The sequence below is a fragment of the Podarcis liolepis genome, assembly GCF_965112155.1.
Source record: "Podarcis liolepis genome assembly, chromosome: 1".
NCBI lineage: Eukaryota > Metazoa > Chordata > Lepidosauria > Squamata > Lacertidae > Podarcis > Podarcis liolepis.
The window spans coordinates 57,356,835-57,384,589 of NC_139554.1; the positions used below are offsets into that span (position 1 = coordinate 57,356,835).

Consider the following 27,755-nt stretch of genomic DNA (forward strand, 5'->3'; position numbering starts at 1 on the left):
AATAATATAAAGCCAGCCTCTTAAATGGAAAAACTACTTTTAAAAAAAGTAAAATGCTTCAACTCCATTAGCTTTATAAAGATCAGACACAATTCAAAACATCAGGGGCCTTGTCTACCTCTCATAACCCCTAAAACCTGCCTGTTTTATAAAGAGAAGGGAAAACTTTAAGGTAAAAAATGAAACTGGTCTGAACTTAAACGACCATTTTTTTTTACTCTCATTCTCCTTTCAGCTGTGTCACACTGTTTATTATCACTGTCATCAAAGGGGGTGTGTATATAAGAACCTGAAAAACCAAACAGACCTGTCTGGAGAGTGTTCCATATATCACAGAACCACAGGTGGCCTTCCTTCCAGTGTACAACTCGCAGAGCCGGAAAGCCTCTTGGCTTTGGAGACCTGCTTTTGGATCTAACAATTCCTTGAGAAGAGAATAAGCACTCCCAGCAGCACGTAAGCTCTGTTTATTTATTTAGCTGAAGGGTCTTAAAGGAGGTTCCTGCGCAGTGTGGTGTTAGCAGTGCAAATCAACTGAGCAGTGCAAATCACCTGTCACCGGTGTTTTCTGCCCTAACTGCCACCCTTTCCAGGCTGGCAACATTAATCTGTTCAAACTCTTAACCGAACTGCTATCTGATGCACTTTGTGCTCTTGTCATACAGCAAACACAACACAGGAGCACTTCTATCATGGCACCCGGTCTAATTTTTGTGTTGAAGATCATTCAAAGAACATTAAGACTGCAATTCTATGCATACTTTCTTGTGACTGGGAACAGGTTCCATTGAAAACAGCAAGACTTCCTTTTAAGAAAAGATGGCAAGGGCAAGGCTATAAATATTCATTAAAGAACTTTCCGCTCTTGCCACTGGTCTCCAAGAATGAATTTTGTTTTACATGAGGGAACACAGCACTGGGTAATGTTGAAATCTTCATCGTTCTAATGAATGGTGCCAAGGCCTGGTGTATAAAAATAATTAATCCTGCAAATCAGATTACAAACAAATACATGCAAATGGGTGTTTTTATCGAGGATCGACACCATAAACCAATTTATCAATTTAGTGGGTGTGGAAGGCATTGCTGAGATCTTCTGTAAATAAATGTTATCTTTTGTACTGCTGAGACCTCTGGTGGTGGTTGCTGGTAAGAAAGCTATCCTTAAGATGCGTAGATTCAAGAGAAACACGCAAAGCTTAATCTAAAAACGGCAATGCTTGAATTTTCTAGGAGATGTATGTGGGTCTGAACAATAACAGTAATATAACTTTGAATATGTGTTTCTAACCACAATACACTTTGACCATTTGCCAGTGGAAGCAAAGAAAGAACCAGAGTCCTGATAATCCACCAGATGCTGAGTAAAAGATGATTCCAGAAGAAATTTTATTCACTAGTATAATGGTATATTATTTTGGTAATGATCCAGCCAATCTTTTTCACATTTTTGTTGGCATCCGTCTGCCTCAAGAGACAATGGAGTATTATGTCTCTGGGGGTGAAGTCAAACCATGGGAGAATCACAGTGCCTTCTGTGGCTGCAGAGACTGGTAACCTGTAACTGCTGCTTCACACAATGTTTTTGCTGTGTTAGCAACACCAAAATGACCTCTCCCATACGCAGTCCTGGGCAGTGAGTTTGGGATGCTGAGACAATGATCCCATCTCAGCCTCACTGATATGATCCAAAGCAGAGCAATACATTTGGCACCAACTTGACTGCAAGAGTTTTCGGAAGGAGGCATACAATACGCCATCCAATCATCTTAGAAACTCCACTCCAGATTTATGTAATGTTTACTCCTTAGCCTTTTCTTCTCCCAAAGATGCCCCATGTTTAAATCCCTCTGGATTCAATGGAAAAGATTTAAAGCACATGCTTAATTCTCTTTTTGAAACCAATGAGGCATAACAGTGCTAAAAACTTTGGATGGATATTGGCCAGCTTTTTCATAATAGAACATCTGGAATATATAGAATATATGGAATATTAGTGATCATGTGATAAAGGAGACTTCATTAGTCTTGCAAAATTCTACTTTTTAGAAACTAAAATGGTTTCAGAAGCCTCATTTTGATTTTATTTCTGAGTATTCCTTCAGTTAACAGATATAATGTTGAAGTACATTGTTGGCAAAATTGTAAAATATATAAAATTAATTCTTCCTTCCTTTTTAGTCCTGTACATGCATACTTCAAACTGTCTAATTGTTTGTTGAGGTCCATGGAACTGTTTTTGAAGTGGTGCATTTAGATTCATATTGCATATCTGATCTAAAAAGTAATTGCCAGGAAACCATACGATTCCTGATTCTGCAATTATAACAATCACCTTGTTGTATTGTATCCCTTTTACCCCAAAAACTATATTGTTGTCACAGACTTTTTCCAATAATTATTTTGTTAGAAATACAAATAAGGAGCTGGAAATAGAGCAGGGGGCGAAGAAACCATTTTTCTTAAGCTTATGATAGTCAAGTCAAGATTCCAGGCTAAATTGGTTGTGGCTCACAGTGGCAATCGTCACCTTCTTTGGCAGCCGGCTTTGGTGCCGGCTTTTTTTTCTGAAGTGGGGGAAGACAGGTAGGGGAATGCAATTTAAGGCTAGGAACTTCCATTCAGTCTTGTTAAAATGTCATGCTGCTTCAGTTATCTTTGCTGCCTATTCTTCTAGGCTTGAAGTACATTGTCATAGACATAGACCAAGAATTTGAGGAGAGAGGACTATTTAATTTGGTTTGGGTAAAATTTGCTCTAGTGAAGGCTATTTTTTATATAACTGTTTATTTGTAGCAATAGATATTACTATTACTACCAAAGTCCTCAGCACTTACTAAAACAAATGTATACAGTAATTGTGTATCTCATGGAGCGTTTGAGACCCATCGGCTACCCTCACCTGGTTTAGCCGGCTAGGGTGTGGCCGCTGTCAAATGCTAACAGCTTCTAGGTGCTCCAGGTGAGAGCTGAGTGCAGGGTAGGGACCAAAAGGGGACAAACTACCCCAGAAGGGGCACAATGGAATAGCAACAAAAGGGTTTAACAGCAGTAATAGAAAGGTTTAAAGTCAAATGTTTAAGGTCACTTTGCCTTTCAGTTATAGTTCTAACATACAATATTATTAACTTTCATAACGGTAGATAGAGCTTAGCTTCAGTTGCCGAACTAATTATGAACTGCTATTTCCACCTTATAAAGTACTAGCAGCCTCACACCTGGTTTTGCTTGGAAATGCTAATAATAATAAAAGGGCAAAATTTGAATCCACCAGTGAGGTTCAGCTAGTCATTTCTGGCAGATTTCTTTGAATGAAGGATGTACTAGTGAATAATAAACCAATGTCAAATGCATATATCTATGGCAACAGGAATCCTGAAACCATTCAGATTCCTTAGAACAGCAGAAAGAGCAATTGCATTCATTAAATCTGAGAATAAGGGCTAAGTCAAACATTTAACCTGGGCTGACCAAGTTAAAAGTGAATTTGCCACCTCATTTTCACATGAAAATCCACTTGTATACAACTTCAATTGCAGGGAAGGAAGTTAGCATTCAGAGAAAATTTAAATATGCAATCCCTCTTTGATGTATTGCTTTTGTCAAACATCAACTCTTATTTGATTAGCCACATTATAGGATGACTCAGAATTCTTCCAGTACAATTTTCTCTTTCCTCAGAAATGATTGTAATCTGAGATGGAACAGTCAATGGGCTGGATTTGTGTCAAAAGCCATAATAAAGTTTCCTTCAAAATCTCAGTGAACAGCTTTTCTTTCTCAGCGAAAGGTGTTAACTGATCTCCACAGGTTGTGGTGAGACAGGGCTATAACTCAAATAGTTGTTCATTTCTTCCCGTAGCTTGAATCATACTTGATTAACTTCAGTATATCCCTTGACAAATAGCAAGCCCTCTGCACCTTGAGTGCTTTTGTCTTCTCTATGTAGCTAATTAAGATACAGGAAAATCTAGCAAGGGTGTCCTGCATATTACGTAGTCCTGCCTCTATGCAAAAAAGTCACTTGCTTCCTTCAGCCTATTTCACATCCCTCTAATTGTGTAAGTGAAATCAATTGAACCAAACAATTCAATATCCAGTTCTTTGCAAGGGATTTTATAACAAAATACATATCCTTACATTTTGTACTACCCTCTTTTATCTGTTTTACCCTGACATTCACTATGCTTGACAATCTAAGAGAGATGTCAGGGATAAAACCTACCAAAGAGCTGAAATTTTCTGAGTATGAAGATGTGCCACATAATCCGAAATGTGGTGGTTATGAAGAGGTCGGGCCAAAGCTGTCACTTTTTAAGCAGTGATTAAAGATACTTTGTTTTAACAAAAAGTTTGCTCATTTATTAACTTGCTCTCATTCTCAGTTGTCTTTATTTTTATTTATTAAATTTGTATGCCACCCATCATCCAACGATCCCAGGGCAGTTCACAACATAAACCCTTGACTATGTAGAGTCGCAATATCAACCTGATTGGGTGGAATGTCAAAGTTTCTAATCCAGGAGCATCTTTTATTATTCACTGAGTTGATGAGGTCCATTTCAGGACCCCGTTTGGAACACCCTGCCAATAGAGATTCAGTGGGCCCCTTTTGTGCCAACTTTCAAACACCTGCTGAATTTTTTTCTATTCTGCAGGGCCTATGCAGGAAATTGAGATTACATCCTCCAGAATAGTCTACAGGTGTTTGGTCTTAATTAATTTTTGTTTTTGACTTGTTCTTAGCTAATAATAATAATAATAATAATAATAATAATAATATCATATTATTTATGCCCCACCCACCTGGCTGGGTTTCCCCAGCCACTCTGGGCAGCTTCCAACCAAATATCAAAAACAATACAGCATCAGACATTAAAAACTTCCCTTCCCTATGCTTTTTTATGATGGTATTGTTTGGTTTTATGTTTTTAAATTGCTTGTTGTAAACTGCTGCAATACATTTTTGTGATAAAGCGGTATATAAATATTTTTATAGATAAATAAATTCTTTTGTTTGCCTAGGGAATGAATGAAATGGAACAAAATGCTCTGGTTTCAAGGCAGCTGTAGTCAAAGGCTAGTTTTCATATATTATACTTGCTTTTGACTACAAGAAATTCTTCCTTATCTTTAAAGCTCAGAGAAGTGTATATATACTTCCATGCAAACAAAATGCAGCATATTGCTGGATCAGACCAAACACCCATCTTTTCTGTTTCCAAGCACTGGCCAACCAAATTGCTATGGAAAGCCTACCAACAATGGAACTTTTGTTCCATAGCAACTAGTACATAGATGCACACTGCTGCTGATATTGGAGATAAACTATCACTATCATGATTAGCAGTCACTGGTAGCCTTATCCTCCATTTGTTGTTGTTGTTTAGTCATTTAGTCGTGTCCAACTCTTCGTGACCCTAAGGACCAGAGCATGCCAGGCACTCCTGTCTTCCACTGCCTCCCGCAGTTTGGTCAAACTCATGCTGGTAGCTTTGAGAACACTATCCAACCATCTCGTCCTCTGTCGTCCCCTTCTCCTTGTGCCCGCCATATTTCCCAACATCAGGGTCTTTTCCAGGGAGTCTTCTCTTCTCATGAGGTGGCCAAAGTATTGGAGTCTCAGAATGTATCTAATTTCCTTTTAAAAGCCATCCAAGTTGGTTTCTACATCTTATTACAAATTCCATTATGCAGTGTGTGAAGAAGTATTTTCTTTTGTCTGCCCTGAATCTTCCACCATTCAGATTTATGGGATGACCCCAGAGCACTAAAGAGGAAGGGAAGCTTCTCAGGATTCCATGAATTTTCACTGGCTGGTGTCCAAACACAGCTTTGACTTCATTCGTTGGCTAAAAACAAACAGACAAAAGCAGCCAGGCTGGCTCATTTCACAGAAATTGCTAGAGGGGTGCCAGCACATTTTGCTTCACAACTTTCTTTCTAAGGGGGAAAGAGACTGACCTTTCTTTAAAAATGAAAGCTCAGAATCTGTACCTCCTGTCTGGGGCTGCCAACGAAGGCCTTCAGTGGTGCTGCGGCACCTGCGGGTGCCAGGTTGGCATTAAAACATTGTTTATAGTTTAATGTGACATGTTATTGCAAGTCTACTAAGAATATATATCAGTTCAAGGCATGAGTGGTCAAGCTTACTTGGTAGAGGATAGGGTTAGGACTATGCACTGGGGAACTATTGTTGTGGTGGTTGCATGTGTAGGAATTAACCAATGAGAATAATAATGTTATATTTCAGGATGATGCTGGACTCAGTAAGCCACAATACCTTCTTGCCAAACACAATGCTATGTGAATCCCTGATGTCTTGGTCAGAACTGTTTGGAGCACCTGAAGAAAACTACCCTCCATTTGATCACCTAACAGGTGGGTACATTGGTGCTTCGTTAACAAGCACTCAACACAGTAACTGCCACCTACTACTTTTACTTAATAATTTGAATTGCACTGCAACCACAACAAAACTTCCTCTACCCAAATAAATATGTCTTCCAGTGATGTAATATTCTGTGTCTGACCATCTTTTCAGATACACTGCCCTTGTTCATTTATTGTGCAGAGACCTGGCTCACTGACAACTGTATCCATTTTTTATTGCAAATAAATATTTGTTGCTTTCATTCTTTACCTTTTTAATTGTATATGTAAGACATTTCAGGTTCAGACCTTGAAAATAGGTTTATTTGCTTGACAGACTGGTAGCTGAAAGGGCAGCTTACCATGTAAATCATACAATCGAAGAGCTGAAAGGGAGATGATGATTATCTTGTTCAACCCTATGCAAAGAAATACAAATCTATGCCTTAGAAATCCACAAGAGAAGCCTGACTAACCTTTCCTTGGGAACCTAGTAAGTAGCTGATTCCACCATCTCTTCAGGCATCTTAGAGCAGAACTAGAGGTTCTGCCTGACTAGATGCGGAACTACTGTCAGCTCATTTCTCTTTGTTTGCTTTCCCTTGTAAAATCTTACACAACACACTACTAGCTCAAGTGTGCATGCACACGAAAGCTCATACCAAGAACTAACTTAGTTGGTCTTTAAGGTGCTACTGGAAGGAATTTTTTATTTTGACTACTAGCTCAATTATTATTCTTGCACAGAGGAAAGAACAGATGTACTTAATGTGACCTGGCCCTGTCATTGCACTGCTCATGCCAGTTGATCAAATGTTCTGCTGCAACTTCTCAGATGGAGAGGTTCAAGGATCTCAGTTGCACAGAGAGCCTCCATGAGTAAAGAAGGCTCCCCACCGTGGAAGTTACAACTGAATTTCAGAGTAGCACAACAGTTGGGGCAGAGGAGAAAGCACAGCCTCTTATCTGTCTCATGACTAAACGGAACTTAATATGTGCTGTGCATCTCCCAACTTATACTCACATCATTGGCTGGTGAGAAGAGGGAGGCACACAGCATTATAACACTTGGGGGCTATAGAAATTTGGGGGGGGATCTGCATCAGGACCTTATGCTAGGGAGTAGTGGGGCTCAACTCTTTACCATGTGCATAGGGGGAAACTTTCTGTTCGCATACTCCTCTTCACTGGTTTCTTCTTTTGTACTGTTTCAAGCTTAACTTCATCATCTTCTGACTTTTAAGCCTCTTGGTGTCCTTCCTCGCTTGTGTCTATATTCATGGTTTCTCCTTTATTTTCCTTCTTGTTCTCTTAACACATCCTTTTGTTTCATTAAAATGCCATTCCCTTATGCTCTCAGTGGCAGACCTTGGTTTCTAAAATTTTAGCAGCGCCCTGTGCGTCAACATTCGGTGAACCCCCTCCACTTCTCGCCTTCCATTATACAGCATAGTTGTGGTGTCCCTGAGGCTCTGCACCCAGTGCAACCAAACTGGTCGCGTTCCCCTAAATCTGCCTCTGGTACTCTTCTCATCTTTGTGTTCCCTCTGCTTTTTGCATGACTCCTTACCTCTGCATGAGCTCTTGCCTCTTGGCTATTTCACATATAACTGCTTCTCAGAAAATTATTTTTTAAATCTCATTTCCGCCCTCATGGTTTGGATCCTTTTTTAATTCTTCTTCATGTTAGCTACTGAACAGATTTCCCTTTCAAAAAATGTTTTTACCATTCTCATTTTAATTGCACTAAGGTTTCTTCTTCTGTAAACATGTTTTTGTTTCTGTTTAAATTGTGAGCTCTGTGTACAGCATATGTATAGTGCCACATAAACTTTAGGCTCCTTTTTACAAGCATTAGGTTGTGATGCATCATTTGCAAATATTAAATGATGATGTCAAGAAACTAAGATTGACAGCAGCCAATCCCTGCTGAGTTCGTCATGGTAAACAAATTGGCCAGGTCAGAATTAAAGACTATGCACAAGTCCAGGAGCTGAGGATGAGAATGTGCAAGTTTCTGTTCTTGTTTGCTTCAGCAGGGCCTTGTAGACAACTGGACTGCTTTTGCAAGAGAAAAAAGAGGGTGAAGTAAGTTCACTTCCTGTTTCTTCAGAAATCCTGATTGGCTGGAAGGAGCAGCCTGATGTTCTGTTCCCATGTGCAGCTAGACCTGCCAACGCCTTCACATAACTCTCTCACCTAGCTCCCTGTTGCTTGGGAAAGGCTGTACAGAGCCAAGCTGCAATGACTAATGAAAAAGCAATTTACAGTGGTACCTTGTTTTGAGTCCAGGATCCGTTTTGGAGCCCCGGATGCTCGATGAAATGGACGCTCGACAAAGCACGGCTATGCGCACGCACATGAATGTTTTTGCGCAATTTAGCACTTCTGTGTGTGCAGCAAACCCAGAAGTAACATATTCTGGTATTTCCAGGTTTGCCACGGACGTTCCACGAAATGGACGCTAAACGGGCCGGACTCACAATGAGGTACTACTGTACCAAATGCAGTAGAAGTGTTCCTTATGCAAAATTGACCTGATTAATTGTTTGGCTATATGTAGTCTTAGGTTCCTTCCAGATATCATTTTTACTGCACATTCATGATTTTTGAGCTCATGATGCTATCAGGGCAGTCACACACAATCCCACTTTCAATACTATTTGTGCCTGCAAAACGTTTTGGCAGCTATACTGCTTTATTTCCAGTCAGTGCATATTTTGTAACTTCCAGCTGCAATCCCATACCCGCCAAGTGTCCCGGAAAAAACAGGACATCCCATTTTTTTCTCATGAGATCATGGTGGCCATTTTGGATGCTGCTGTCTTTTGCCACTTTCACACCTTTTTTAAAAAAAAGCACTTTTCCAGGGACACACACACCAACAGCAACAATGTAGTAGTACTGGGAAAGCATCGCAGAACAACTAATGTAGTAGAATAAATCCAGAAATTAGATGAATACCAGTCCTCCATAAAAGAGGCTGGAATTTGTCACTTATTGCAGATATGAATTTGTTTTGTTAGGACAATATTTGTCTATGCCATTGTTCTGTTGCAGGAGGATCCAGACTCTTATACTGGAGTGTTATTTATATTATTTATGCTAGTAAAAGAAAGACAATCTATGACTTGTGCACTGTGTCCTGGAGTTCCTTTCTGAAAATACTTAATAGCACCATTTTAGCTGTAGGTATAATATTACAGTGCATAAATTTATTAATTTCACCAATTGCATTCAAAACTTGATAGTGGCTATGAATTCCCACCAGATAATTTTAAAATTATTCAGTAATGCAACAAGGTTCTTCATAGAACCATAGAATCATAGAGTTGGAATAGACCACAAGGGCCATCGAGTCCAACCCCCTGCCAAGCAGGAAACACCATCAGAGCACTCCTGACATATGGTTGTCAAGCCTCTGCTTAAAGACCTCCAAAGTAGGAGACTCCACCACACTGCTTGGCAGCAAATTCCACTGTCGAACAGCTCTTACTGTCAGGAAGTTCTTCCTAATGTTTAGGTGGAATCTTCTTTCTTGTAGTTTGGATCCACTGCTCCGTGTCCACTTCTCTGGAGCAGCAGAAAACAACCTTTCTCCCTCCTCTAAATGACATCCTTTTATATATTTGAACATGGCTATCATATCACCCCTTAACCTCCTCTTCTCCAGGCTAAACATGCCCAGCTCCCTTAGCCGTTCCTCATAAGGCATCGTTTCCAGGCCTTTGACCATTTTGGTTGCCCTCCTCTGGACACGTTCCAGTTTGTCAGTGTCCTTCTTGAACTGTGGTGCCCAGAACTGGACACAGTACTCCAGGTGAGATCTGACCAGAGCAGAATACGGTGGCTCTTGATAGAGACCCATTCCCCAATGGCAGAAATAGTAAATAAAACCTCAAGCAATAGCCTTCTCCTGCCATTGCTCTCATTCAGCATTTTACATTATGTTATCCTGGTATTCTACATTTTGTGTTGCATGCCCACGATTTCACACACACACACACTTGAAGTCACTATTGCTATCCATTCTTGCCCAAGTCGGTGATATAGATTCTTCCCTCAAAAGTGTTAACGTACAAAAGAATATGAAAATAAATGAGAAGACACTAGATTTAAAGTTGCCATATTTGGCAGACTGATTAAATACATAATCACCTCTACAGGGTGTTTTCTGACTTCAAAAAAATCATCTGAGCTTTTTAGAAGTGAAAGCAATCAAGAAGACTAAACTGGCAAGAATCATTCATGAAAGAAAGGAACATGCCTTAGCATTTTTATTACTAGCAAAGCTGATATTTATCTCCATCGAGTCAATCCATCAAGTTTTAGAAACAATCACCAAAGCATTTCAAGGTTAATACATTTCAGCATCAGAAAAGCAGTTGACTTGGTCTCTTCAAGCTGTAGAGAACAGACACTGTAGAGAATATAGAGAGAAATGTATTTTATATAGAGAGAAAAGTCCATTTCATAGCAATGAAACAGGAATCATGATTCATAACACATTTATCATAAAAAAAGATTTCCTATTAAAATCAATTTCCTGCTAAAACTAGGTCCAAGTGGATTAATAAATATTGATAAGCATATGTGTTGCCTGCCTTGATCAGACAATCTAGTCTGATAGTTTGTCTCCAATACTGATTGGCTAGAGCTCTTTTCAGATGTTATAAAATGCCTGGATAAAGAATAATCAGTGAGTGAATAAGAGAGCTGGATTGTGAATTTCTGCATAAACTTTGTGCCTAAATTGTCATTTTTGTCTCAGTTTTGCCCTGTTCCATCCCAATGTCTTCCCATTTCTATGCCCCATAATACATTGTGCAACACTCCTCATGTAGCTATTGCCAGTCCCCCCAAATGTTACCAGCTTAGGAACAGAAATTCTCCTGCTGCACAAGTGTAGGGCTGCCATATTTCAAGAAGTAAAAATTCAGACACATTTGCTCAGCTTTTGGGGGTGATTGTTCAAAAAGTTGTTGAGCACTTCAATGGGAAGCAGACAAAGTCCTGGATATTTACATTTACCCGGGCGCCAATTTAGCCGCCACCACCAGGACATTACAAGAATTTCCCAGTTTATAAGGCAACCCTATACAAGTGTGATATACCGTTATCTGTTTATGATAATAGGACATTGCCACAGATTGTGATCCTTGCAGAAAGATATTGGAACTAACCCTAACCAATATTTGTTAACACAGTGTTTCCATTTAAACTTTTGATGTCTAAAATAAATCATCCACAGTTTAAATGTACTGCTTTTTTTCCTTCATTGCACTGTGGCAGGTTCTGATTCTTCCTGGACATCTGTTTACCCCGAATACTGGACGAGAAACAACGTATGCGAGTGGCTACAATTTTGTTGTGATCAATACAAACTGGATGCCAACTGTATTTCATTTTCCCACTTTAACATCAATGGCCAACAACTGTGCAGCATGACCCAAGAGGAGTTTCTAAATGCTGCAGGCATTTGTGGTGAATACCTGTATTTCATCCTACAAAACATCAAGGCTCATGGTCAGTGTGCCAAAGATTTAATTGGAGTATGATTGTTTCATTCTGACTGTGACTGATAATATTTGCACAAGGCATTGAACTGACATCCACAGAGATTTATACGTTGCCCTGAACCACACTTTGGTCTGGGCATGTATGTAAATGCACTCAGTGTGGGGAAAACAAGAATAAAACAAGGTGGAAAGTGAATTTTACACAAGAATAAATCTTTTTTACAAAATCATATCTTGTGCTGTAGGCAGGTAGACAAGATTGGGACAGGGGAACAAGGACATGGAAATTAAAAAGGGAATATACAAGGGAAACTAGGTTTTTGATGAAGTGTAATGGAGGAGTCTGAAATGCTACAACAGTAGCACAGTATTGTAGTTTTAAGAGTCTGTTTTGGACCAGGGGCTGGGGTTTTTTAATGCAGTTTATGTACCAAAAGTCTCAATACAGACATTTATTATTAAAAACTTTTATGGTTTTCTCTATAGGTGTCTCCTTCTTTCATGACAATGAAGATACAAAGTCGTCTGAAAAAGATTGTAAGTAAACTTTTTTAAAGTGTGTGTTTTTCTAGATAAGAGTGAAAGCTCATAGCTAAAAGCCGTAACTGCAGCTTCAATATACAGCAGTCCACAGGGACCAGAACTCGCAGGGTGACCACTGGAGAGACAAAACTGGTCCCATGAAATTTAACATCTGGTGTTGAAAGCTCAGTGCTCTTCCCAATGTTCTTTAGAATCTATGTGAATGAAACCACTGGGAATTTTGAAGTTGGGTGTGACCACTGTACTTATGACACCCAGCTCTATGTCTCATGAGCTGTGATCAGATGGATTTGGACACATAGACTGAAACTGAATCCAGGAAAGTTGGAGGTGATACTGTCCTGGAGGGTGAAATATGGCAACAATTGAAGAGCTTAGTTATTATTAATATTTATTAAATTTCTATACCACTCTTCATCCGTAGATCACAGATGCTTTACAATAAAAAACCCACAAAAATACATAACAAATGAAAACAATAATCCCACACACACATTGTTTAAAATACCATAGACTGATAAGCAAGTTTTGTGGTACATAAAACAACACTCTGGAAATTAAATCTGTTGTGCAGGAAAACAGTAAAAAGTAAAGGACCACTGGACAGTTAAGTCCAGTCAAAGGTGACTATGGGGTTGTGGCACTCATCTCGCTTTCAGGCCGAGGGAGCTAGCATTTGTCCACATACAGCTTTCCAGGTCATGTGGCCAGCATGACTAAACCGCTTCTGGCACAACCATTTCGGGCTGGTGGAAGTGGCCAAGGAGTGGGCCAGGGAATACCGTGATGGAAGCCAGAGCGCACAGAAACATCATTTACCTTCCTGCCACAGCAATACCTATTTATTTGCTTGCACTGGTGTGCTTTCAAACTGCTAGGTTGGCAGGAGCTGGGACAGAGCAATGGGAGCTCACTCCATCATGGGGATTTGAACCTCCAACCTTCTGATAGGATAGGAACTTTGCCTATAATGACTGAAATTTCCAAGGTTGGCTACTGTAATGTGTTTTATATGGGGCTTTCTTAAGACTAAAAAAGTATCAGTTGGTGCAATATTGCTGCAGTCTGTTTCCTGTTAAAAGTGCATAGAAGGGAACATGTGCAGCCTTTGCTGTTTGTTTATGCCTATGAAAGTTTACACAGTCTGGGATCCGTGGTCTCAGAGACCATAGGCCAAACTTAGATATGACATTAAAACACGTCTGTATTAACAGTAGTAGATAGGTAGCCGTGTTGGTCTGCCATAGTCAAAATAAAAAAAATCCTTCCAGTAGCACCTTAAAGACCAACTAAGTTAGTTCTTGGTATGAGCTTTCGTGTGCATGCACACTTCTTCAGATACACTGAAACAGAAGTTGCCAGATCCTTCTATATAGTGAGAAGGTGGGGAGGGGTGTTACTCAGAAGGGTGGTGGGAATGGGAGATAGGCAGATAGCTGAGAGAGCCTCTTGACGACTCTTAACGACTGTAATAGGTCTTACAGGAAAAGGCAAGGGGTGGGAAGGTGAGAAATGGTTTAGTTATGTATAGTGAGATAAGAATCCAATGTCTTTGTTCAGCCCAGGTCTTTTCATGGTTTTAAGTTTGGTGATGAGTTGTAATTCAGCAGCTTCTCTTTCCAGTCTATTTCTGAAATTCCTTTGTAGTAAAACAGCTACTTTGAGATCTTGTATAGAATGTCCTGGGAGATTGAAGTGTTCTCCTACTGGTTTCTCTGTTCTGTGATTCTTGATGTCAGATTTATGTCCGTTTATTCTTTGGCGTAAGGTTTGGCCTGTTTGTCCAATATAGAGAGCTGAAGGACACTGTTGGCATTTGATGGCATACACAATGTTAGACGATGAGCAATTAAATAGTCCCGAGATGGTATGTGTGATGTTGTTGGGGCCAGTAATGGTGTTGTCCGGGTGTATGTGGTAGCAAAGTTGGCATCTGGGTTTATTGCAGGCTCTGGTGCCAGTGTCTGTGTTAAGTCTGGTTGTAGTATTATTGTGGGTTAGGAGTTGTTTAAGATTGGGTGGTTGTCTGTAGGCAATGAAAGGTCTTCCTCCCCAGTGGCGTAGCGTGGGGGGTGCCAGGGGTGCCGGCCGCACCGGGCGCAACATCTGCGGGGGGCGCGAGTCCAGAGGGAAGGGACAAGTTCCTTCCTCCGCCGGGCTCCCCGCCGCCACCGCCAGCCTTGCGCCCTAGCGCGCGCGCGCGCGCCCCCCACCGCCGCTGCGGCTGCGCTCCGCAGACTGGCCGTTTTATTTGGCTTTGAAAGCCCAACAGCTGCAAATCAGGCGCTCTCCCCCGACCCGCGCCCAGCACCTCTCCCCTTTCTCTCCCGCTTCTCCCTTTCCCAAGGAATCCGACAAGACCTGCGTTTAATGAAACGTGAAGTGTGAAAACTTCCTGAGCTGCAGAGGCGACTCCTTAATGATGTTCCCAGATGTGGCGGGGCTGGAGAATGGGGTGAAGGCGCGCAGAGGCGCCTGCCGGAGAGGGAGAACCTCACCTTGCCGCGGGCACCGCTAGGGCCCGGGTAATGGGGGGAAAAGAGCTCTCCAAGCCGCGCGTAATTACGCACCGCAGAGATTCTGCCCTTGCGATGGGCGGCTTCCACCTCGCTCTGGAAAACAACCCGTCCTTGTTATCTTCTTTTTTTAAAAATTATTATTTCTTTTCGCGCTGGGGACTTGTTTCATGGGGCTGAGGGGAGGGGAAGAGTCCGATCACTTGTTTAGAAAACGAAAAAGCGGGGTGGGGGGGAGGGAAGCGGGCTGCCAGCACCTCCGAGCTATTCCGGTGAAATTCAATTTGCACTGAATTCTAAAGATCCTCTCGCTGATTCTCTTCCAGGCTGTTACGCACCGCAAAGACAGCTTGGAGGAACAGCCCACAAGGCAAAGCTGAAACTCCTTCCCTACCACAAAAATACTTTGTATTGGACTTTGTGGTTGGAAATAATTTCACTGGGTGCCCACCAGATACCCAAGCGGTTGCAGGGAGAATGGGGCTTTGGTAATCCTGGTCCCTAGTTAATTCTGAGAGGGTGTTTTTCGGTTTCCCATGTGAGGGACAGAAAGGATGAAATTTCCACCCTATCTGACACAGCCTCATAGAATCATAGAATCATAGAGTTGGAATAGACCGCAAGGGCCATCGAGTCCAACCCCCTGCCAAGCAGGAAACACCATCAGAGCACTCCTGACATATGGTTGTCAAGCCTCTGCTTAAAGACCTCCAAAGTAGGAGACTCCACCACACTCCTAGGCAGCAAATTCCACTGTCGAACAGCTCTTACTGTCAGGAAGTTCTTCCTAATGTTTAGGTGGAATCTTCTTTCTTGTAGTTTGGATCCATTGCTCCGTGTCTGCTTCTCTGGAGCAGCAGAAAACAACCTTTCTCCCTCCTCTATATGACATCCTTTTATATATTTGAACATGGCTATCATATCACCCCTTAACCTCCTCTTCTCCAGGCTAAACATGCCCAGCTCCCTTAGCTGTTCCAAGTGGCGTAGCGTGGGGGGTGCAGGGGGCCCGGCCGCACCAGGCGCAACATCTGGGGGGGGCGCTCGCACTCAAGTGCTAAAATCCACGGGTTAGGGGGCGCAAATTACTTGCCTTGCCCCGGGTGCTGACAACCCACGCTACGCCACTGTTCCTCCCAGAGCTTGAGAAAGAGAACTGTCATTGTCCAGGAGAGGTTGTAGATCTCTGATGATGCGTTGTACTGTTTTAACTTGGGAGCTGTATGTGATGACTAGAGGTGTTCTGTTATTTTCTTTTTTGGGTCTGTCTTGCAGCAAGTTCTCTCTGGGTATCAGTCTGGCTCTGTTGATCTGTTGTCTAACTTCATCTGCTGGGTATTTTAGTTCTGAGAAGGTTTGCTGTAGATCCCTTAGGTGAGAGTCTCTGTCTGTAGAATTGGAACAGATGCGGCTGTAACGTAGTGCCTGGCTATATACAATGGACTGTTTGGTATGTTTGGGATGGTAGCTAGAGGCATGTAGATATGTTTGTCGGTCAGTTGGTTTGCGGTATAAGGTGGTGTCTATGCGCCCATCCTGTATTTTTATAGTAGTGTCCAAAAAATGTATTTCTTGCATAGATTGATTCATTGTAAGGTTGATTGTGGGGTGAAAATCATTAAATTTCTGGTGAAAGGTGTCCAGGGTCTGTTGACCATGTGTCAACATGACCGTCACATGATCTGGTCACATGTGTCACATGGTCTGTTGATCATGTGTCACATGACCATCTGGACACATGGTCAACAGACCCTGGACACCTTTCACCAGAAATTTAATGATTTTCACCCCACAATCAACCTTACAATGAATCAATCTATGCAAGAAATACATTTTTTGGACACTACTATAAAAATACAGGATGGGCGCATAGACACCACCTTATACCGCAAACCAACTGACCGACAAACATATCTACATGCCTCTAGCTACCATCCCAAACATACCAAACAGTCCATTGTATATAGCCAGGCACTACGTTACAGCCGCATCTGTTCCAATTCTACAGACAGAGACTCTCACCTAAGGGATCTACAGCAAACCTTCTCAGAACTAAAATACCCAGCAGATGAAGTTAGACAACAGATCAACAGAGCCAGACTGATACCCAGAGAGAACTTGCTGCAAGACAGACCCAAAAAAGAAAATAACAGAACACCTCTAGTCATCACATACAGCTCCCAAGTTAAAACAGTACAACGCATCATCAGAGATCTACAACCTCTCCTGGACAATGACAGTTCTCTTTCTCAAGCTCTGGGAGGAAGACCTTTCATTGCCTACAGACAACCACCCAATCTTAAACAACTCCTAACCCACAATAATACTACAACCAGACTTAACACAGACACTGGCACCAGAGCCTGCAATAAACCCAGATGCCAACTTTGCTACCACATACACCCGGACAACACCATTACTGGCCCCAACAACATCACACATACCATCTCGGGACTATTTAATTGCTCATCGTCTAACATTGTGTATGCCATCAAATGCCAACAGTGTCCTTCAGCTCTCTATATTGGACAAACAGGCCAAACCTTACGCCAAAGAATAAACGGACATAAATCTGACATCAAGAATCACAGAACAGAGAAACCAGTAGGAGAACACTTCAATCTCCCAGGACATTCTATACAAGATCTCAAAGTAGCTGTTTTACTACAAAGGAATTTCAGAAATAGACTGGAAAGAGAAGCTGCTGAATTACAACTCATCACCAAACTTAAAACCATGAAAAGACCTGGGCTGAACAAAGACATTGGATTCTTATCTCACTATACATAACTAAACCATTTCTCACCTTCCCACCCCTTGCCTTTTCCTGTAAGACCTATTACAGTCGTTAAGAGTCGTCAAGAGGCTCTCTCAGCTATCTGCCTATCTCCCATTCCCACCACCCTTCTGAGTAACACCCCTCCCCACCATAGGCGCCGACTCCATGGGGCTTGAGGGGGCCTGAGCCCCCTCAAAAATTCGTTTGGGGGGGGCTCAGCCCCCCCAATAATCTCGGGCGGCGGTGGGCGCGTCCGCGGCTTTTATAGGGCGCCCGGCGCGCACCAGCTCAATAACGGGCACCGGTGTGGCGGGGGGCGCCGGGCCGGGGGAGGGGGGCGGCCGGCCTGTCTCCTTGGCAACCCCATTGAGCAGCGCCGGCTCCCCCGGGAGGGCCATCCCCCCACGCCGCCGATCGCCAACACCGCCGACGCTGTGGCTGCCCGAGCCCGAGCCCGACCCGGAGCCCGAGCCTGAGCCCAAGCCCAAGCCCGTCAGTCTGTCAGTCAGGAAGGAAGGAAGGAAGGAGAAATGGGGAGGGAGACGAGGGAGGAAAATTGCGCGCAGGGTGAAGAAAGGAGAAGGGCGAACGAGACGAGCTTCCAACCCAAAAAAGGGCTGGAAGACTGGGAGGATGAAGGATCGGGAAAGAAAGCGACGCCTTCCCTGCCCGCGACGTCGCCCGCTTGTCATTGGCAGCGCAGCGGGCGCCCAGAGGGGCTGGGCACCGGCGCAGGGCCGCTCCACAGCTGCGGAGGACAGCTGCGCGGCTAGCAAGGTGCGCCGCGTAGAGCGCGGCCCTTGTGTGGCCCGGTGGCCAGGCAAGCTCGGGCGGGGACCCCCATGCGAATCTAAGACGGGAGAAGAGGGCAGAGCAAAGGGGGTCCCTTCCCCAACCTCCGGCTCCGAGACTTCCCTGCGCCCCAGAAAAGCGAAAGGATTTTCTCTTCTTCTTTTTTTATAAATATTTTATTAAGTTTTCAAATACAAAGTTAGAAACATACACTGAAGAAAAAAGTAAAAGAACAAGAAAAAGAAAAAAAGAAAAAGAAGAAAAGAAAACCAACCATTCAACACATTTTTTATATAACTAACTGGACTTCCTCGCATCTCCCTTACCCTGCATTCTTTATAATAAAGATATCAGCAAATTATTACCTTGTTTCGTACCTTATTTTGTACTTTTCAAATACTATACCTCTAAATTTAACATACTTTTCATCAGTTACTTATATCTTAAATTAAACATAGTATTACCTTAGATTTTGACCTTTTCTTACTTAAAATATAATTTCCTGTTTCCCAAATCTAATTGCTGAAGCTATAGTTTCCGAATCGTGTAAATTTTTAACATTCATACAACTTATATTGTTTTTGTAAATAGTCCTTAAATTTTTTCCAGTCCTCTTCCGTTGTTTCTTCTCTCAAATCTCGGATTCTGCCAGTCATTTCAGCCAGTTCCATGTAGTCCATCAATTGCGTCTGCCACTCTTCCAGTGTGGGCAAATCTTGTGTCTTCCAATATTTTGCGATAAGTATTCTTGCTGCTGTAGTTGCATACATAAAGAAAGTTCTATCCTTCTTTAACACTTTCTGGCCAACAATGCCCAAGAGGAAGGCCTCTGGTTTCTTGGGAAAGGTATACTTCAATACCTTTTTTAACTCATTATAGATCATTTCCCAGAAGGCCTTCACTTTTGGACAAGTCCACCAGAGGTGAAAGAATGTTCCTTCAGCCTCCTTACATTTCCAACATTTATTATCAGACAGGTGATATATTTTTGCAAGCTTGACTGGGGTCATGTACCACCCATAAATCATTTTCATAATATTTTCCTTCAAGGCATTACATGCCATGAATTTCATTCCGGTGGTCCATAACCTTTCCCAGTCCTCAAACATGATGTTATACCCAATATCCTGAGCCCATTTTATCATGGCTGATTTGACTGTCTCATCCTGAGTGATTTTCTCTTCAACCTGCCCTCCATCCTCTTGCAGAAAACTCTTTGCCTGCCCTGCCCGTATCTCGTTTTTGCTTTTTACCGTATTTTTCGCTCTATAACACGCATCTGACCATAACACGCATGTAGTTTTTAGAGGAGGAAAACGAGGAAAAAATATTCTAAATGAAACAGTGGATGTATGATTTTTATGGTTCATGCTGTGGCCACAGACATGTGATCTGACAGTGAGTTTGGGGTAGCGCAATGCAAAAATCCTGAGGATCCATGTGGATCCGTGCTTTGTAACCACGTTTTAAGTGGGGAGGGAAGGAAAAGAACTCAAGGGACAAGGAGCTTTTCCGCGGGGAGGAGGGAGGGAAAGAGCACTGTTGCTTTAAAGGTATACTTAAGGTATTTGCCCTGTGCCTGGGTTTTTTTTCCATTTAACAGTTTGCAGCCTTTTCCTTCCGCTCCTTGTTTTGAGGCGGAATAGATTTGAGCAAGTGAGGAGGACTTGGATTGCAGGGGATTCACCATTAGCTGTGTGTTAAAGTGCTCCTCCTTGCAGCCTGAATGATAAGCAGCCACCAGCAGCAATGGAGCACAAAAAAGCGGTAGGGGCACTAGGACCCAGACAATGCTCAAATCTATCCTGCCTGAAAACAAGCTGCTTCATCCCAGCCGATCAGCTGAGACGCGGGGATTTGCGAAGTTTTCCCCTCTCCCTCATTCCCTCCCCAGCCTTTTTTTTTACTTCCTGGTTTTCACTGCGCTGGCTCAGAGCTCGAGGTTGGTTTTAATTTGCTGCTGGTTGCTTAAATTTTATCTTTCCTGCCGTCTCTCTGCAGCCTCATTGCTCTGTTTAGAGAGCGCGCAGACCTTTGCTAGCGTCTGTCCCTCCTCCCGTGTAAGCGGCTGCTGCCGGCTTTGCTGCTATGGCTCTCCTTCCCTCCCTCCTTCCTGGCTCCAGGTCGCTTTAAAGAAAGCAAAGTGAGAGCCTCGTAGAGCGTGTAAGTGGCTCCCGCTTTGCCTGACTGACGGCAGCCATGGCTCTGATCCGTGCATTCGCTCCTTAACACGCACAGGCATTTTCCCTTACTTTCTCGGAGCAAAAAAGTGCGTGTTTTGGTGCGAAATTTACGGTAATTCCACACACGCACCCTTCGGACTTCGTGGCAATCGGGCGCACGGGTGCGTTTCCTAAGAGAGTGAGGACCCCCGCCTCCTCCCCACCTGCTCCCTCGCCAGCCAGCCAGCCGCGCGCCCTAGCCGGAGAGCCCCGGCCGTCCCCGTCGCGCAATCGGCTGGATCTCCCTTCAGCAGGCCGTGCTCACAACTCGGCCCAGGGACCCCCAGCAGCGGATCTCAGGCTCAGCTGAAGAATCCGGCAACAAGCCCCCTCCTCCCCAATCGCTCCGCCGAAATACGCTCCAAAACCCCCCCTGATAGGCCGCCGGCCGCCAAGTCTAGTGGCGCCCTGAGCGAGGGTCTCTCCCCAACACCGCCACCTCGAACTGCGTTCTCCCGGCTACCCGAGCGAACCAGCGGCAGGACCCCGGTATGGGCCCCCCCAATATTTTTTATAAGTCGGCGCCCCTGCTCCCCACCTTCTCACTATATAGAAGGATCTGGCAACTTCTGTTTCAGTGTATCTGAAGAAGTGTGCATGCACACGAAAGCTCATACCAAGAACTAACTTAGTTGGTCTTTAAGGTGCTACTGGAAGGATTTTTTTTATTCTGTATTAACATACACTTTAAATACAAATACTGGCAGGTGCACAAGGTCATTTTTGGATCAGAATAGGCAGGGAAAGGGAATTTAGGCAGAATAGGCAGGGAAAGGGAAGAAGATCCAATGTATTTTTTATCAGAAATGCAGCAAGGGAGGAAAGGGTTTAAAAAACCTCTACTACAATGCTGCTAATCTCCCTGTTTGTATGGCTGATGTTTGCTTTCTTCTTCTTCTTCTTCTTCTTCTTCTTCTTCTTCTTCTTCTTCTTCTTCTTCCCACATAAAATGCAACAACAAAAAAGAGCATTTATCACAATGGCTAGTTTGGTCATTGCTCTTCCTGCCATCTTTGTTCATCAAATAAGCCCTGCATTAGTTTGCATATATTTGTGCTCTGTGAAATCTGACCCTGGAAGCAGAGCCCTTGCAGCATGGTCCTGAGGCTATGGAACAATTCCTTCTGGAACTGAGCAATGTTTGATACCCCTTTTGATCAGGCTTTTGGGGATTTCTGCCTAGACCAATTTTTTGATTGCCTGAAGCATTTCTAGTTATTTTGTTCCGTTTTTATTGATTCTTGAAGTTTCCTCTTTTTCTTTCCTCTTTTTCTTTGTTGCAAGCCACTTTGGACAGACTTTGGAAATGCTATTAAATAAATAAATGGGACATGACCAAAGACCTGTGTAAATATAAGATCATATTTTGTGGTTCTCGGTTGTGCAAGTCTCTTAGAAACCGGACCCATAGGTTTACACTGTGCTTTTCCATGCATTTGCAAACAAAAAACAAAAAAACAAAACACCAGCACTTGCAAAAAAAGGAAAATCTACATCAACACTAACATCAGTCTAAAGATCAGCACAGAGGTACCAATGTCCAATAATGAACTTTGACACTGCCTACAATACTCCATAACTATGGCCTTCAGATTATACTGTAGGTAGAAGCACTATTTACATAGAGATACAATCAGGACACACTGTGTTTCCAAATAACCATGTTTTCAGATAATTGAAATCTGGCCACTGGTATCTTATGTACTTCTCTCTCTTTTTTGGCTGCCAGCTTAGCTAACTGTCCAGCTTCTGGTTAATAATTCATTTTGCTTTATCTTTATGTTAAAGTTGGATTTTTTATTTTAAGATAAATCACAGACCCATGTTGGTTTAGTATTGCATGGAATGTTATTGGGTGAACACTTTGACCTCTTTAAGTCACATTGTCACCCGACCCTGAAATTCATCCATATTTATTTATGTCCATGCTTTTTTAAAAAAATGTTTTCCAGATATTGATAAGGCATGTTTGAGGACAGGTGGCATCAAGAGCCAAGAGTTTCAAACTCACAGCAGAACAAGTAGGTATACCTCCACCATCTATAGCCTTTGAAACGTCATAGAAAACGTCACTGTTTGCAGTACATCTCCAAATACGCTTGTAGTCTGTATGAACAGTGCTTGTTTTTGTTTAAATGTTTATTCCAGTTCTCATATATAAGCAATAGTTACCTACTGCAATGCTCACAGCATCACACAGCCACCAGGTGGCACTCCTAGTATCCAAGAGACAAATACCTTTTCAGATTCCTACTGGAGAATAAACTCAAAAAGCAGGTGTTGTAGGCCTTGAAGGTCCAAAGATGAAGAAGAAGCCATGTCTAACTAGGCTTTTCCTGTTTTTTACTAGCAGTTTCGAGACACAACAGCTACAAAATCACTGCAGCCCAGTTGTGGGGAAAGCTCCATACTTATTCCTGTCACAAGGGAATTCTCTCACACTCTTTTTTTTTAAAAAAAGGCAACTCTACATTTAGTCGGGAGGAGAAAAGAAGCAGAGGAAGGGGTGGAGCAGCTGAGAAGGCACGAAGCCTGAGAATAAAGAAATAAGAGAGTCAGAGGATGGTTTGGTAGAATGCTGAACAAACAAGAATGAATAAAGACAGGAGATGAATAGCATCCAAAGGAACTGTGGAAGAATTGGTTTGGAAGCTATCAGCTGTGGCGTGTGTGGCAGGGTGGAGCTGTGGAGCCACCCTCCTGGCGCTGGCATTGCTGCTGTTTACCTGGATGGGGTGAAGCAGGGCAGCAGCAAGGGTGGGGCCATCAGTGCACCTGGTTGGCCCTGCCCCATCCTGGCAAGCAGCAGAGGCAGCAGTATCAGCAAAGCAGCTCCACAGCTCCACCCAACCACACCAGTTGCTACTAGTCAGTAGGAGTGGAGGCATTTGGTCATATGCATAAAATATATGAATAGCTCTAAAGTGGAAATGGTGATTATATCAGTTTTCTGTTTGAATGAATAGCATGCAACAAAGGCTGTGCTGACTAGGGCAAAGTCGCTCATTAAGTTTCATAGTTGAGGGAGACTTGAGCTTAGTTCTCACAGGTTTGCCACAGGCATATATCCCATTACTGCTTTTTTAAAAAAGATATTTTTATTTGAAATTGTTGAATGAGCTGTAGTTATCCATATACGTTATGAGATTTTTTAAAAAAAAAAAAACAGCTCTTATTATTTATCTGATTTTGCAATTTAGTCTCAAATATAGCAGAGCAAAACCTGAGTTTATTATGTACGCATACAGACTCTTCTTATTAAAATCTGAAGTGGGATCACCGCATTTCAAGTTCGGATTTAGGAAACAGAAGAGATTCAGCAGAAATTATCAGCATTGGCTTCCTGCAACTGTAAACCTCCTTGAACTCAAGAGATGATGATTCAAGCACACTCATAGTTCATTCATTTCCTTAAATTGTTTGTTCTCCAGCTTCATGGGGATGGGGAGTTCAACAGTTAATTTCAATAGAAGTGTCAACACTCAAGCACAGCTGGGTATCAACCCATAAGCAACGAGAATGCCATAATAATCATATTGTACATTGTATATACTGTATGTATGTACCGTATTTATGGAAATCTAATGTGCCATCGAATCTAATGCACACCTCAATTTTCAAAACCTTGAAAACAAAAAAGTATTTGCTGGCACCATCAAATCTAATGCACACCCTAATTTTTGTGAGGTCATTTGGCCAAAATGGTGCACATTCCATTCAAGGAAATATGGTATGTATAGTGATAGATAAATGAGATGAATCAATATTAATACCAACAGCTGTGTTGCAAAAATGAGGGTACTGAGAAACGAAAATATTTAGGGGAAAATATCTAAGGGGGTCTTTGTCCATGGAGTTTTCTTGGCAAGGATACTGGAGTGGCCTGCTCCAGGTGGATCATATTTGGTCAAAACTCTCCACTATGACCTGTCCATCTAGGGTGGCCCTGCATGGCATAGCTCCTCTGAGTTATTCAAGCCCCTTTGCCACAACAAGGCAGTGATCCATGAAGGATCATGGGCTCCATGAACATTGCAGATGGTGACAGCAGTCACAAAATTAAAAGACGCCTGCTTCTTGGGGGAAAAGCAATGACAAACCTAGACAGCATCTTAAAAAGCAGAGACATCACCTTGCCAACAAAGGTCCATATAGTTAAAGCTATGGTTTTCCCAGTAGTGATGTATGGTAGTGAGAGCTGGACCATAAAGAAGGCTGGTCGCCAAAGAATTGATGCTTTTGAATTATGGTGCTGGAGGAGACTCTTGAGAGTCTCATGGACTGCAAGAAGATCAAACCTATCCATTCTTAAAGAAATCAGCCCTGAGTGCTCACTGGAAGGACAGATCGTGAAGTTGAGGCTCCAATACTTTGGCCACCTCATGAGAAGAGAAGACTCCCTGGAAAAGACCCTGATGTTGGGAAAGATTGAGGGCACAAGGAGAAGGGGACGACAGAGGATGAGATGGTTGGACAGTGTTCTCGAGTTTGACCAAACTGCGGGAGGCAGTGGAAGACAGGAGTGCCTGGCGTGGTCTGGTCCATGAGGTCACGAAGAGTTGGACATGACCGAACGACTAAACAACAACATCTAAGGGTTAAAAATATTCAGAAATAGACCAGTGATGACTGAGAATGCCCAGAGGCCATGGAATTCTGAATGTCCATATGTGGGGGGGGGGGGTTGCAGGAGAAAATATTACAAAAACCAAGAGGAAACAAAGTGAATGTATTATCCTGAAAGTATGATTGGGGGCTGGAACACTAAACAGAAGCACTCCACATTTGTTACAGGTCCCAGTTGTCACTGCTGATATTTGAGAACCGATTGTGGCTTCTACACAGTAGTGAGGAAAACAGCATTTTGAATGTGCTCAGTGGCATTATTACCATTTAGTCTTCAGAAGTCCCTAGGGCGACACCTAAAGGGGTCTAGTCAAATGCTGTTTAGCACTATCTCCAGCCAACCATGGTTATTTTTGTAATGGCCCATGTCAGCTTGCTCTACAGATTTGCAGTGTAGTGTGCCACTCCCCTTCCCTGCATCATAATCCTCCTACCCAAATGGAATTCTCAAAACCCTGACAGCCTTGCTTCTGAAATGAATTTTTACTAGTAAAATCTATGTGCTGCTTTTAATTCTTGAAGGTCTCCAGAGCTCTCACTTATGGGAATTTGTAAGAGACCTCCTCCTGTCTCCTGAGGAGAACAGTGGTATTCTGGAATGGGAAGACAGAGACCAAGGCATCTTTCGAGTTGTTAAATCAGATGCTCTAGCAAAGATGTGGGGGCAAAGAAAGAAAAACGATAGAATGACCTATGAAAAACTAAGCAGAGCACTCAGGTAAGCTATTTATTTAATCGGTATTATATAAGACAGCTGATTTCACAGTTTAACTTGTTCCAAAGATTTTTTTATTTTGTTATGCTGTATAATGCAAAGGTCATGAGACACAGCTATGGCTCTTTTGATTAAAGATAGGATCATGTTGCCAAATCTGTGAGTAGAATAAATGAGGATAATGAGACATTAGTCAACAGATCATTTGCCAACCTACCCAGTGAATATGCCGCTTAATACTATTACCTTACCATTTCCCTTGGCAACAATCCTAGAATTTGACTCTGAACTGTTTTCTTAGGAAAACAAATGTAATGCCCAGTGTTTCAAAAGGAGGGAGTTGAACTTCATGGTGTCTGGGAAAGTGTTGAACTCTGAGCAGTTTAACTGTGCTGTAAGTGTGCAAGTTCCCCTTTGCCAGAAGACTAGAGTGGTCTCTCAAAAAGAATGTCTTATTGACTAGCATAGTAAAACATTTAACTGTATGTATGTTAAAGCTGTTTCTAAGTCCAACTTCAATTTTGTTGTTGCAGATACTATTATAAAACTGGTATTTTGGAACGAGTGGACAGAAGGTTAGTGTACAAGTTTGGAAAGAATGCACATGGATGGCAAGAGAGCAAGCTATGAAATACCCTTTTGCTTCAGACTCACTGCCAAATATGCAACATGAAGTCACCAAGGGAAGCTCTTTGCAGGACCTCTCTAGATTCATAACTGGATAAAATAGCAACAATAGACTTTGAGGATTGTATTGGGGAATTCACTGTTCTCCATATTTTTTGGACTAGCATCATCAAATGCTTGACACTTATCAAACTAACACCCAAAAACTGACGTATACCATACTCTGGGGCTATATATGTAGCATTGTTCCCAATGCCAAGAGCAGCAGTTTGCCAGTCAGGGCTCCCCAGACTATCTTCTAAACTGTGCAGGAATTTGTAATTCACACTTTATGCGGTGAGATCAATGAGGGAGCAAGAAAGTAGAAAGCCTGCGGCAAATGCAGTTACACTAGAAAATGTGAAGAAGGGACACCATATTTCCAACCTATCCAAGTCAATAAGAAAGTACAATGAACTTAGCTATATATCAGATTCCCTCGCTGAATCCACAGTTCTGTCACTTTTAAAAAGCCAAACCCATAGATTTCAAAAGAACACATGCTTGAAAACTAATTTCAAAATGAGCCCATATATTTATCAATTTTTATCCATCCCCCCTCCCCCATTTCTGGTGCTTCCATCACTGTATGCACTTTAGTGCAAATATTTATCACTTGTTTATACTCTGTTAGTGGGCTGGTTGGTTATAGTAAGTCAAATACTATCTGACTGCATATTGTCCTACATTCGTTTTTATGGAGTGGAGTATATTGAGCATGGGGACGGCAGAATATAAATATTTTAAAGAAATTAAATAAAAAAATAAAATGAGGGTCTATTTTACACACAGACAGACAGACACACATTTTGGAATTTGTGAAAGCTAATACTGTGGTTCTAGTCAAAGAATAATGAAAAATAAGTTTGTGGGAACACTGCTGTAATCTAGTAGAATAGTGCTGAATCATGTTGTTGTTTAGTCGTATCCGACTCTTCGTGACCCCATAGACCAGAGCATGCCAGGCACTCCTGTCTTTCACTGCCTCCCGCATTTTGGTCAAAT

General features: G+C 42.4%; 1 protein-coding gene and 1 long non-coding RNA gene across 2 annotated transcripts in view; one reads left to right on the forward strand and one right to left on the reverse strand.

Annotated features, from left to right (window-relative positions):
* The window catches only part of LOC310689226, a 96,517-nt gene that overhangs the window by 39,156 nt on the left and 29,606 nt on the right, over positions 1-27,755 (reverse strand). The window lies entirely within an intron of this gene.
* ELF5 (E74 like ETS transcription factor 5) lies at positions 325-27,520 on the forward strand. The gene is made up of 7 exons (XM_083465633.1): positions 325-456; positions 6,254-6,381; positions 11,665-11,898; positions 12,378-12,428; positions 22,696-22,764; positions 25,892-26,087; positions 26,618-27,520. The coding sequence occupies exons 2-7, from the start codon at positions 6,255-6,257 to the stop codon at positions 26,712-26,714; spliced, it is 774 nt and encodes a 257-aa protein (XP_083321759.1). The 5' UTR covers positions 325-456; position 6,254; the 3' UTR covers positions 26,715-27,520.

Bases quoted from the DNA above. Each gene is read 5' to 3' on its own strand.
- ELF5 (XM_083465633.1), top strand. From the start codon at position 6,255: ATGATGCTGGACTCAGTAAGCCACAATACCTTCTTGCCAAACACAATG. The intron at 6,382-11,664 runs GTGGGTACATTG...GCACTGTGGCAG, and splicing joins TCCATTTGATCACCTAACAG to GTTCTGATTCTTCCTGGACA. The intron at 11,899-12,377 runs GTCAGTGTGCCA...TTTTCTCTATAG, and splicing joins ACAAAACATCAAGGCTCATG to GTGTCTCCTTCTTTCATGAC.